This window comes from Amia ocellicauda, chromosome 15 (genome assembly GCF_036373705.1).
Source record: "Amia ocellicauda isolate fAmiCal2 chromosome 15, fAmiCal2.hap1, whole genome shotgun sequence".
In the NCBI taxonomy this organism is placed as follows: domain Eukaryota; kingdom Metazoa; phylum Chordata; class Actinopteri; order Amiiformes; family Amiidae; genus Amia; species Amia ocellicauda.
Window position 1 is genome coordinate 10,755,751 of NC_089864.1, and position 12,167 is coordinate 10,767,917.

Below are 12,167 nucleotides of genomic sequence, written 5' to 3' on the forward strand. Positions count from 1 at the left end.
CCACGATGATTAACGATGATGGCAAAGCTGTGGAAAACTCCTATTGAGCTGTTCATAGCATTCTTTAGCGTTAGTTAATTATTGTGTCTTGAAGGCCAGTGTTCGTGCACCGTTTTCTCTCTGCATGGAAAACATGGCATCCACAAGAAGCAGTCGCTTGCTGCCGGAAATGTGGTTAAATGTCTAGGCTTATTGGTTTAATTTGATACGCTTATGTTCAAGGTACTACAACATGTGCTGCCTTTCAAAGCTTTTATATTGGGCTTTTTGAAAGAAAAAAAAAACTTTATTGGGTGCTAAAAAGGTCAACAAAGGACGAAACATTTTAATTCAGGCATTACCCTATTTTTGGGTCGGTGTTCCACTTCTTTTGAAGCTGTAATAAAATTGCAAAGAGAAAAGTGTTTTTTTCCCAGCTCCATCTGGCTTGCTAATTAACCACTACATCAAACAGTGAAGTTGTAGATTTGTGTGTTTTTTTGTGTGTGTGTCCACGTTGACGGTGTTACGTTTGTTTGGGTGTAATATGGTATATTAAAATGTGCCAAGATCTAGCCCTATTACACACATGATATTCATGCAAGAAGAACACGACACGATGTGTGTTTAGTTATTCACTAACACTGATAATTAAAAGCTGAATTAAAGCTTAAAAAATACATATAGGTATATATTGGAAAAGCTGCAGGTCTGTAGCATTGTTTTTTGGGGGGATTTCCTTAAAACCTATAACATGAATCCACTTCAGTGTAAATATAGGTCAATAAATTATAAATCACTAAACTAGTTTCTAGTATCTATTGTTTAGCTTGAAACTGTAGACTATAAAACTTGTTCCTGCCAATTTGCATATTTTTATCATGGCTGATAATGGTTCCGACCTGGTGGAGTTAGGCGTTTCTGTGAGTCCAAAACTTTGGCCAAATTTAATCATCTTAGCCCTGTGTCTAAAGCTTGCTTACAAAGCAGTACAAAATATGTGATGTCCTGTTAATTACTGAAAGGATGTGGAACTTTTAAAGGTTTTTAGTACTTAACAAGAGGTCATGTATTTTGCTTTGTATCCAAGGATGTCAGGCATCTATATTTCTTCTCGCATGCCAGTAACAGTCATGGCAGTGTGCAGCCATGACATGACCCTGACAAATTTCTTGATCAGTTCTGCTGGTAATAGTACCGTCAGTCAGGAGGAACCACCGCGTTGCTGATAATGTGTTCCCACTAGGCCCCACACACCAGCACAGTCACGTCAGATGATCTATCAGGAACCCTGACCCATCTCAGTGCATTACATTGTGCACGCTGGTCTGGAGTCTGTCTTTAGTGTCGCCTGCGCTAGTCTTAACGGCGTCTGTTAGTCATGCGTATCACATTGTACGTGGGGCAGGCTCTCTCTCCGATGTGGGGCGACTTCTCATGGGTTGTGCGGAGACCTGGACCCCTGTGGCCGAGTGCACTTGTGGTCACAGTCGTGTCATTCTGGTATATATCAGACAATGCCCTCAATCCAAGCAGTAGCTCCTGATGGTGGATTGTTCATCTTGGCTGTCCAGTTTGAGGTACATCCCTGACATTTCAAGTTAGTTATGTGGTTGATGACTGATGTTGAGATCCTGGAGCATTCAGCATTTCAGCTCTGCATGATGTCTGAGAGAACTGTCAAACTGCAGATGTCTGAACACATGTCCTGTGACACCCTGATATGCATTCATGTAGTGCTGATGTGAATTGCACACCATGTCACTGAAAAAACAATATGCACATACAAGCGCTGCCCTGACCATCTTTTGTGGCTAGTTGTGTCACTTAACACGCAAAGCAGACAGTCAGTGCATATCTTCTTCTGTATCTTCTATGTCTGCTTGCTTTTTTAACTTTTCTGCTGTATTTTTTTTCCCCCAATCAGATTTCCCTTTTGTTTTTGTATTAAAACCTATATAATGATTTATATATTTATGCTTGCTTCAATTTAATCTTTTCGTGTAAATGTAACAGACTGGACTTTACAAAATAAGTTTTGATTTTGATGACGGATGTAGAATAAATAAATACCATCTCTGTTTAAACCTCTCAGCCTTTTACAGTTTTGGCATTAAACCCATCTTTTTGTTTTTTTGTTTCTTGTATTTGAGAGCAGTGCAGAATCGCTCACCCACTCACATGAGAAAAGTGTGAATGCAAACCTTTTCTACTACCAACAACAATATAAATGTTTATTCTTACTAATATATATATATATATATATATATATATATATATATATATATATATATATATATATATATATATATATATGTTTTAGTGTTATTGCATTTATTTGGAATTATAAAGTGCACATTGTCTCCCCCTTGATAAACCTCTTAACACTGTTTTTTAATTAAGAAAGAAAAACATGAACATGTATATGTTCCAAAAACTGGATCTGTTACATCTCCTGAGATCTGCTGTGACCTTTGCAGTTATGTAAATCGTTTGAGTAGGCATAGAAATGTTTTGCAGGGGACAATGGCTTGAAGCCTGAAAAGAATACAAAATAATAAAAACAAGAATGACTACATGATTATAGTGAACATTTTCAAAATTCTATCATTTGTTTTGTCTAAATTGTCACTCCTCAGATATACATTTCAGTTTCAAAAGCTACTTCCTGCTTTTCTTTCAAACTTTCTATCTAAGTTATTGAAATATTATGTACTGATTTCTGTTTACCAATAATATTCAACACTCTGCTCCTTACATAGATTTTTTAATTGAGGGCATATTATCAGTCATGATACAGTACATTAAATGATGATTACAGAAGTTGTTTGCAGTCGGTCAGAGGATCTGGGCTCTGGTATTGTCCATTTACCAGCTGCTCGCCTGCAGAGTCTGCTCTGTTTGCAGTGATCCAGCCCGGCTCTCAGCAGGGGAGGCGAGACGTTTTCCAAGTTGAGCTTCCAAAGGAAGGGGTCTGTTTAATTACTGTGCGAGTTATAATGAAATACTCCTGAGCTTTATGTAATTAATTCATTGAAAGCTTTGAAATTTATCATCCATAATGTCAGTCATTGCCAAATAATTCTTATGTCCCCAAAGACCATTATCTGAACTCATTATTTCCCATATTTAAAACCCATCTCTGTGTTGGAGAATGCTTTTCTGTCTGGGGCCTTATTCATATCGGGAAAATAAATAAACTGCTCATGCATTCAAGTAATAGATATTTCACTAAACTGATATGTTTGCCGGTGTTTACATAGCAAAAATGTCTCCAGTCACTAGTATTATTTATTTAGTTTGATGTGTTTCTCTTATACCTTAAAGATGTTAAAGAAACCCCACCTTGTTTGTCTTATTTTCAGAAGAAAACTTCCTAAAATCACTGGAGCTTTTTAATGAGAAAATACATAATGGTGAGACAATTAACAGGGATATAAATGATGTATGATACATTCTGCATGGTGTCCTAATACAATCAGACAATGTGATCTCTATAACGTGTTCAGCCTAGCCTGACTGACATCAGTGGGCTGGCAGCGCAGTTACAATCTCAGATCTGTTTGGTTCAACTTGCAAGGATGTTAGTAGGCTTTTATTTTCAGCTGATCTCCAAATGGAGAGCAAATTCAAATTTAAGTTCTACTTGGGGGGTTATCAGATGTGATCGCAAATGAACTGTGACACTCATCTTCAGAGCACCTCAGTGGTATTGATATTGCCTTTATACTGGTGTCTCAGTGGGCGAAATGTTTCATTCCACTTCACCTTGATAAACACAGTCTTTTCACAATCTTGGATTTGCAATTCATGAACATCTGCCCTCTCTATCAAACTGTGCATCTTCCTCCGAGAGAATAAATAAGAGAATAAACAATCCTACTGTGTTTTGCATACAAAAATAGTTGGTAACTTAATAATACTTAGGGAATGATTTCCCAAACTTGGTAAATGACTCTGGATGAGAGTGAGTAACTATTTTGAAAGGTCCTTATGGTCATTACTCAATTTTCCATTTCCGTATATGTTTAACTTTAACACTAGCTTCCTGAAAGTTTTTTTTTTTTTTTTTTACTTACTATATTTTCAACTGGATATATAATACAACAATATATTAAAACTCAGTGCAACCTTAATTAGTTAAATAATTTAGACTCCAAGTGCTGGTGAATGTGATTACATCAAACTGTTATTACAGTATATTGAGCTTGGCAGTAGTTCAGGGTTTTTGCATTGACCTATCCCTTAGAAATCGGAAATGTGTAATAAAATGTCCATGTAAATTTGATTTTGGCTGTTTAAATATTACAGCACTGGCTCATTTCCATTCAAAAGACTTGCAGATGAGAACGGTTGCATCTGTAGCCCAGGAAAGTGCTTGAGTGTGCACTCTTTTTCTTCAGGCCATTCAAAGCACTGAACAGACCACGCTGTCAAAATATATCAAATTACTGATATCATAATGCCTCATAAAGATTAGTGTTTGACATTTTGAGCTTATAGGTATTATTGAGAGGTAGAATGGTAAACAAATTCTGCTTACATTTTCAAAAGCGAGATGATGGGATTTGGTCTCTGTGACCCAGCAGTGCCCTAAACTGAGTCATATCCCAGCTTGTCTGTGCTGCTTCTATATTAAAAGATGTAATAAAGTCATGGATCGAAAGTGAGTCACTCTAGTGTGATAAGGTTGAGCTAATATGCTTTGGAAACTGGAATATCATAAGCAGACCTTTCCCAAGAAAGCAGTTTTTTTTTTTGTTTTTTTTTACCCATACTTGCTTTCTCTTCCTCCTTTATCAGGCACAATGCAGCTTTCTTTAAGTCATACATAACATTAAATCGTATTGCTTTAATTTCCATTCCCCTACACTGTTTTTTGTCGTGAATGCCTATGGTGTAATAAAAGGAGCTGTTTTAAAAATGTCGAGGCATATGCAGCCACAAAAAAGCAAACCACCGAGGTGAAAGAGTTGTTTCTAGGCAGAGAGACTTCTTTAAAGACCTCTGAGACTGAGCTGTCCTGTTTCCCAGCTGTTATTGGCATCATCCCTACTGAAATCCTCCCTTTGATTAGGAAGCTTATAGATGTTTCATACCAGTGCTCAGATTTCTTTTTAAGACTTACCTCTGTTCTTTAAGTCCCTGAATATGTTGTAAGTGTAACATTTAAAAATGCATCTTCGCAATCGTATTTTCCTCCATGTTTCCTTATGCTCCTGGATGAGTTTTTTTTCTTTACTATCAGGGCTGAAGCACCAACTCCTGCATTTCCCATGTACTCTAATGTATTCATATGCAATGGATTTGCAGACTTATTTACCTCATAGCGTGACCAATTTACATTCCTTAACAGTTAAATATGCATCTTTTGCTTACCCAGTGTTCAGAGTCTCACAATGCAAGTGGTTGCTAGGTTTTTCTGTTTTTATTTCTATGGATGGATGGGTTTCTGCTTGTGTATTTATGTGTGCTTAGTCATTTAAAGGAATCCATATACTTACACTTATTGTTTTAATTATATGTGTTTTAGAGTTTCTGCTACAATAGACAAATTCAATTTCCTATACTTCCCTTGGTTTTCACATGACCTCACAGAGATGTTTTAATGAGTCCCTGCTTGAGATTAAAAAAGAAAAGAATTCTGAAAAACTTACATTGACATGGTGATTCATTGCATGAACAGGGTTTCTATTGCCTTCGGTGGCTGTGTTTACAGTCAGGCTTAATTAAAGTTGTCCATTCGGGGCTTTATGTAATACTACTTTTATCTCTTTTTCTCTTAACAAAGTATGGCCTAGTGCGACAAATTGCATTTCCCCCTCATTCCCTGTATTGTGATTATAGGAGTGCAATTACAAATGCAGAATTTAATTCTATCCTCCATTAATCTTATCCCTTTGCTTATGTCAAATGAGAGGTAGATTGTATATTATTCCATTCACACTAATAATAAAAAAAGTTATCTAATACCTCATTATTAAAAATCACATATTGTCCCTCCCCAGAAGACTAGTTGTTCTGCTGATGAGTGATTTATCAACTTTAGGGCTGCTTCCTGTGACGTGATGGACAGATAATTCTCGGCAATTTTATGCATGGTTTTTGTGTTACCTGCAATAAATGAAAGTTAATCTTGTTCATACATACAACAATTCTCAACCTCTATTAAGTCACCTGTAACTTTTCTCCTTAGTGAGCTTTATGTATCAATTCTTCATGGTATACTACCTCACTTCTGTGTAGTAAATCTACGGATTTTGTGGCATTTATATTTGTATAGCATGGCAGCTGTAATATAAGTCAAACTCAAGCTCTGTTGCTTTTCTTCATAAGAACCACCTGCCCCTTCCCTGCACACAAGCTGTGCTGCATGCAATAGTAGTGTATTGTGATCTTGTAGGTGATATCTTATTAAATAACTTGTGCGGTGTTCATACTGATTAATTTATGTCTGTCTCACATTCATGTTCAAAAACACGTAAGTTACAGAAAATGATTTTAATTAAACAAACCGCTTACACCTGTTTTATGTTTTGCAATAATATATGTCAAGATTAGGTCTTTAATAAAAACATGAACTATTTTGTCACAGAGTCAGGTGTCCTGCTAGTGTTAAACACTTAATCGTTAACCTGAAATAGTATTTTCTTGCTGAATGCAACGGGGCCTGTGTTTAATTTTACTTTGACTCTAGTTAATCCCAGTGGGAGATATTTTTAAGAATAAACTTTTCCAGTGTTTGGCAATAATAGTTTTTTTATAGACATATTGGAGCCCGTGGAGTGCAATATTATTTCACTGCAGCTTCATTTTAAACAGCAGGCACACTGTTTCGTGATGACTGTAGTTGGCAAACAAAAAATAAACAGCTGTTTGTCTTCTCCTTTGACAGTCGCATCGCATCTCTTTTAATGTTCGTCTCCCGATTGTCCATCTTGGCTGAAGTGTGTGATTGATTGGTGACTTGGTTTCTTTGAGACAGAACCAAAAGCATGGGATTCCTCAAGATGGATGAATGATGCATCCCAAACCCTAAGTTATTTCAGATGCTTTTGAAACTTAAAAGTAAAACAATTACAGATGAAGTGAGAGAGAGAGACCAGCAAATACAATGACTTTTAGATTCTCAGTATACACACACGAACAGACATCTACACATATATATGATACAATTGAAATTATATTTTTAGTGATTGTTGTTTTTTCCCCGCCACAGACAAAGAAAAGCCATCTAGTCATTCTCTAAACACTTCAAGAGATGCCTCTCCGCAGAGCTCGACATCGACTTCAAAGGTAGGTTTTATTTGCTGTGATTGCAAACATCTGCTCATGCCGTCCAGTATTGGCTGCAAGTTATTGAGACGGAGAAGAACTTGATACTGAAGGAAAAATATATACATTTCACTGATGTTGGTATCAATCCCCAAAGAAAGAGTTTAAAGGTTTTGATGCCTTTAACCTTTTAATAATATCACACCTGTTGCTTTGACAGTCATTTTCAAAGCACCCTCTTCCTATCCAGGTATAAATCAAGTCCTGCCTGACAATGTGAGATTTTTTTTCCCCTTCATTTTGTAAGCAAGAGTAATATATTACTACTTCCCATACTGGTCTGCTTGTTCTAAATATTTACACTGAGGAAGGAACATACATCTTAATGGACTAGATTCATGTCCAGATAATATATTTTGTTCATACATTTTATTGAATGAGTATATATAGATATTGAATGAATATATCTCTTGCCTTCAAATAGGAAGTCTTTTTGAAGAATTTATTGAGATTCTAAACACTGAAGAATGTTAGCAAGGTAATACAATAATGCTACACTCAATACAAAGACAGGAACAGAGATCAGAAATGTGTGAAAGCATTTGTGTGTTAATAGGAGGCATTTTATTATAAGGCCTTGTGGATTTATGGAAATTTATTCAAGGTTCACTCAATAAATGGCTCCACAAAGACTGTTCATGTTAATGGTGCTAGATTGGTTACAACCTAGGGCTGTGCGATATGACGATATATATCGTATGACTGCTAATTTAGATGTGTATAATTTGTATAAAATTAAAGAATAATAAAGTTTGTTTACATTTTAATAAATTGGAAAGCAATGCAAACAGATGCAGAATGTTTGCATTATATGGTGAAGTGGTACTTCAGCTTTATTATTATTATTATTATTATTATTATTATTATTATTATTATAGCTATTTAGTATTAACACGTGCTGTACCGGTAAGCAGAATTGAAACGTGACAGTCAGAGAAGAAATGTCCCTGTCTAGCAGATGTTATAAACCCGGCTGTGGTAAATCTACCGGAATGTATAGCATTTTACAGCGCATGTGTTGCGTGATTACTATTACTTGTGTTATTGTTGTTATGCGACAGTATATCATAATGTGTGTGTGTGTGTGTATATATATATATATATATATATATATATATATATATATATATATATATATATATATATATATATATATATCCCATAACAACATAACACACGTAATAGTAAACACACAACACTTGCGCTGTATTGTGTTGCATTCTGCATATATTTACCATGACAGCCTGCATGTGGTATTTGTTAGTTTCGCATATTTAATGATTAACAAAATACTTGTAGTTTTAATGTCTTTGGTTTTATTTTGTAGCTTGATTGGATAAAAACAAAAAATATCGAGATATATATCGTGCATCGCCCAAACTTCTAAAAATATCAAGATATTATGTTTGTCATATCACCCAGCCCTATTACAACCTAAATGCTTCCTTTAAACTATCAGGTTGTTCAAATGTAAGGGTATATTTCCATCTTTTATATATAATTGTATCACACAGACATCTTTTATTTTGATGTAAATATTTTCATAAAATTAAGTTGTGACATAACTCTTTCAACAAGTGACTACATTAGAGCACTATCGTTCGCTCTACGCTGCAGGGCACTTCATGGAAACAAGTGAGGTTTTTTACAGCTTGCTCTGCAGCAAAATTTCCCCTTGTTCTTCTAAAGCACTAGTAAAAGTTGAAAAGTTTCAGCTATAGTAAGAGACAACATATTTGAAAACATCTAATTCATGTTGTTTTTTGGGCTTTAGAGAAAGTGGAGCTGTTTGTTATTTCATCTAGTTCCCCATCACAGAGAAAAATGTAAAGTGATGAACGCCAGTGTTTTCACTCTGAGATATTGAAAGAAAATCTGTCTATGCCTAGAACAATAACAACAATATTGAGATTTTCTTCTTAGGAAGAAGTAATATACCTATATTATGACATCACGTATACACAAGATTAAGGCATAGTGTTTCTGAACATCCTGCATTTCAGGGGTGTTTTCTTCTCCAATATGTTTTTGTCCATTTTGTTGCCTGATAAGGTGGATAAGATTGGCCAAACCCAGACACGAAGAACAATAGTGAAACTGGGAATGTTTTTTTCTGTCTTTCTAACACTATATATGATGATTGAGTGTTTTGAATAATGCCTGTGTCTTTAGATATTATCGTACATGGTGTCTGTTGTAGCTATCCTACACTTTCACATTGGAAAGCAGGGCTGTTCATTCAAGATTACGTTCAGCTGACATCAGTTTGGATAACAGCAATTGACCAAGCCTTTGTTCTTAACTCTGACTTTTGATCAGCATTTAATATATATACTACTATATATAATAATGAAGTCTTGAATTCGCTATACGATCAAGAAGTTTCTACTGGTTGCCTCCAGAACCCTTTTCCCATTGGTAGATTCATTTTACAAGCTATAGTGTGAAGAATGGCATTCTGGGTAATGTTTAGAGAAGTCTTATTTATTTTGTATCTCAAAGGCTGTACTTTGACCTATTCAATGCATTCTGGGTGCAAATGACCATTTTATTGTCAGTGGTTTAATCATGATTTATTTAAGACCAAAGAGGAAAGCCATTTTCCATACATCTCTCTGCCACAACATCTCCGCATTCCTCTCATTTACTTATTTATTTTTTCTAATGAAGATAATGTCTGCTGTTGTGTACCTCCATTATTTCAGCAGCACAGACCCTCTCGCTGCGGATCACACCCTCCTATCGGACCACAGCACTTTAAATGGAAATTTTCCTGAATGTATTTGTTCGTTTGTTTAGATAAGCTTGGATAAAAGCAGCAAACCTCCCGAGCCGCAGCCTGCAGAAGCTCTGAGCGAAAGGCCTGATGAAACGCTGGAGAAATCTAATGATGTGTCTGAGACTCGGCCAGAATTTGTAAGATTATATTTCCACCACGGTTAACACTAACATTGCGCATGCAAACAAATTCCCATGAACCGCTAACCTCACAGCTGCTTGAAATCTTCAGACACTTCGGTATTCACAGGTGGATGTACTCCCCCAACCTGTTTTGTCTCTCGCTTGGCCTGTCATGTTGAGATGATGATTAGACATGTATCTTTTTTCAACAAATAATACAGAAAAAACACCAACAAAAGAAAAAGGTTGAGATTTGTGACCATATTGTGTACTTAACATTTTAAATCTTTCAAATGCACCAGTGTTTTTCACCGCAAGCATGGTAATGTATGCATAAACCTACAAATCACTGGTATTCATGGGCCTATCTATCCCTGCCTTTGCACTTTGTTCTAAACTCACTACCTTTAGTTAATTAACCCTTTCTGTTCCTTGAAATCAATGTCTTTCATGAGATACTGTGTGTAACGGTGTATGAGTTTGTGTTTGATCATGGCACATTGTCTTGATCAGGTGGTATTTACCAAATGCAGATAGTCTGCTTGGGATGAAAGCTGCACTTCTGTTTATTATGGAAGTTAATGGAAATCTTTGAAGTTGAGAATTTGTGACGGATGTATCGACAGAGCTTGTGTTTTTGGTGTGGGCCATTGTACGAGGAACAGAGAGAAACTGAGAGAAGAGCTTGGAGAGATGGCTTTGATGTCGGCGTTGTTTTCTTTGCTGCCTATTCAATCTGTCATGTTTCTGTTGACCTCAGTGATTTCTGTTGATTTCATGTCTGCTGAGTTCGAAAGTGGAGCTTTGGTGTTTTTTAAGTTGTGTATATTGGTCAAAATCCATTTCTATTGTTACATTTTTTGCCATACATTGTTATATACTGGGTGGATATTTATATAGCAATACAATATGAAACAAGGCGGGAAGTGTAGGCCTAAGGGTTGTGTTTATATTTGTATTGTATTAAAAATATAACTTATTTTTTTGCCTCCCTAAACATAGATAACGTTAACTAACTAGTGCTTGCGTCTGGTTGTCTTGTTTCTTACTATTAACTAATATGGGTGTAGGTAGGTACTGTGTCGGTTACCATTGAATTGGGAAGTGGAAAAGGGCATCTTGTATTGAGAGGATTGATCAGAAAAGTGTTGCCAGTGAGAAAGGAGAAAATGTTGAACTAAGCTTTTTTAGAAAATGATGAGATGTGTTTTTATGACCAATAAAATGAAAGTATCCACAGAATGAATAAATCCAATAAAATGCAGGGACTTAAACATGGCAAAATATTGTGGCATTGGATGAGTGGCAGCTAAGTATTCTATTGAAGAAATGCTGTTGTTTTCTTTCCTCTGCAAAAAGAGCTCTGTATCCTCGGTAGATGAGAGAACTTGACTATCTTGATTTCCCTTTTTTCTCAGGAGGACATTCAGAATTTGCAAGGGGAGCAGGAGGAGCCACAGATGAGCAAAGATGAAAGTGCAAAACTTCTGAGTGAAGACTTTCAGGAACGACGATCTCAGGCCATTGCAGCCAAAGCGAGAGAAATTGAACAGGTTAGAAACCAAATATTTACATATATCTGACTAATATTGGTGAGAGGAATCATCTCTGTCTGATACATGATACTGATACTGATTTCTCTTACATATTAATAGGTGTTTGAGGTGCTTAACCACACATACATGAGACGTATATATTTAAATTGAAAACTCATGTTGTTTTGGATGACTTTCTCCCTTCTGGCAATATCTTTAATGGTATAACCCTATTGCACTTGCACTTAAAGACCTACATATAAGATAAGAATGATATTAATGTGTAAAAATGGTTCAAACACTTTCCAGTGCATAAGCTGGCCTTCCCTACTGGCTTCGGTTGAAACTGTAAATGCGGCACACATGTGCAACACACCTTTTCAATTTAGTATCAAGAGGAGGGATGACCAATCCACC

General features: G+C 36.0%; 1 protein-coding gene across 6 annotated transcripts in view; it reads left to right on the forward strand.

Moving 5' to 3' along the window:
- Nucleotides 1–12,167, forward strand: part of LOC136771524 (periphilin-1) — a 63,691-nt gene that overhangs the window by 32,598 nt on the left and 18,926 nt on the right. For 5 of the 6 annotated variants that reach the window (XM_066723871.1, XM_066723872.1, XM_066723870.1 and 2 more), the window contains 3 exons: nucleotides 7,199–7,275; nucleotides 10,114–10,230; nucleotides 11,634–11,768. In XM_066723871.1, the coding sequence (XP_066579968.1) occupies nucleotides 7,199–7,275; nucleotides 10,114–10,230; nucleotides 11,634–11,768 (329 nt within the window). The remainder of the gene's footprint in view (nucleotides 1–7,198; nucleotides 7,276–10,113; nucleotides 10,231–11,633; nucleotides 11,769–12,167) is intronic. The other variant, XM_066723873.1, reaches the window with a different exon arrangement.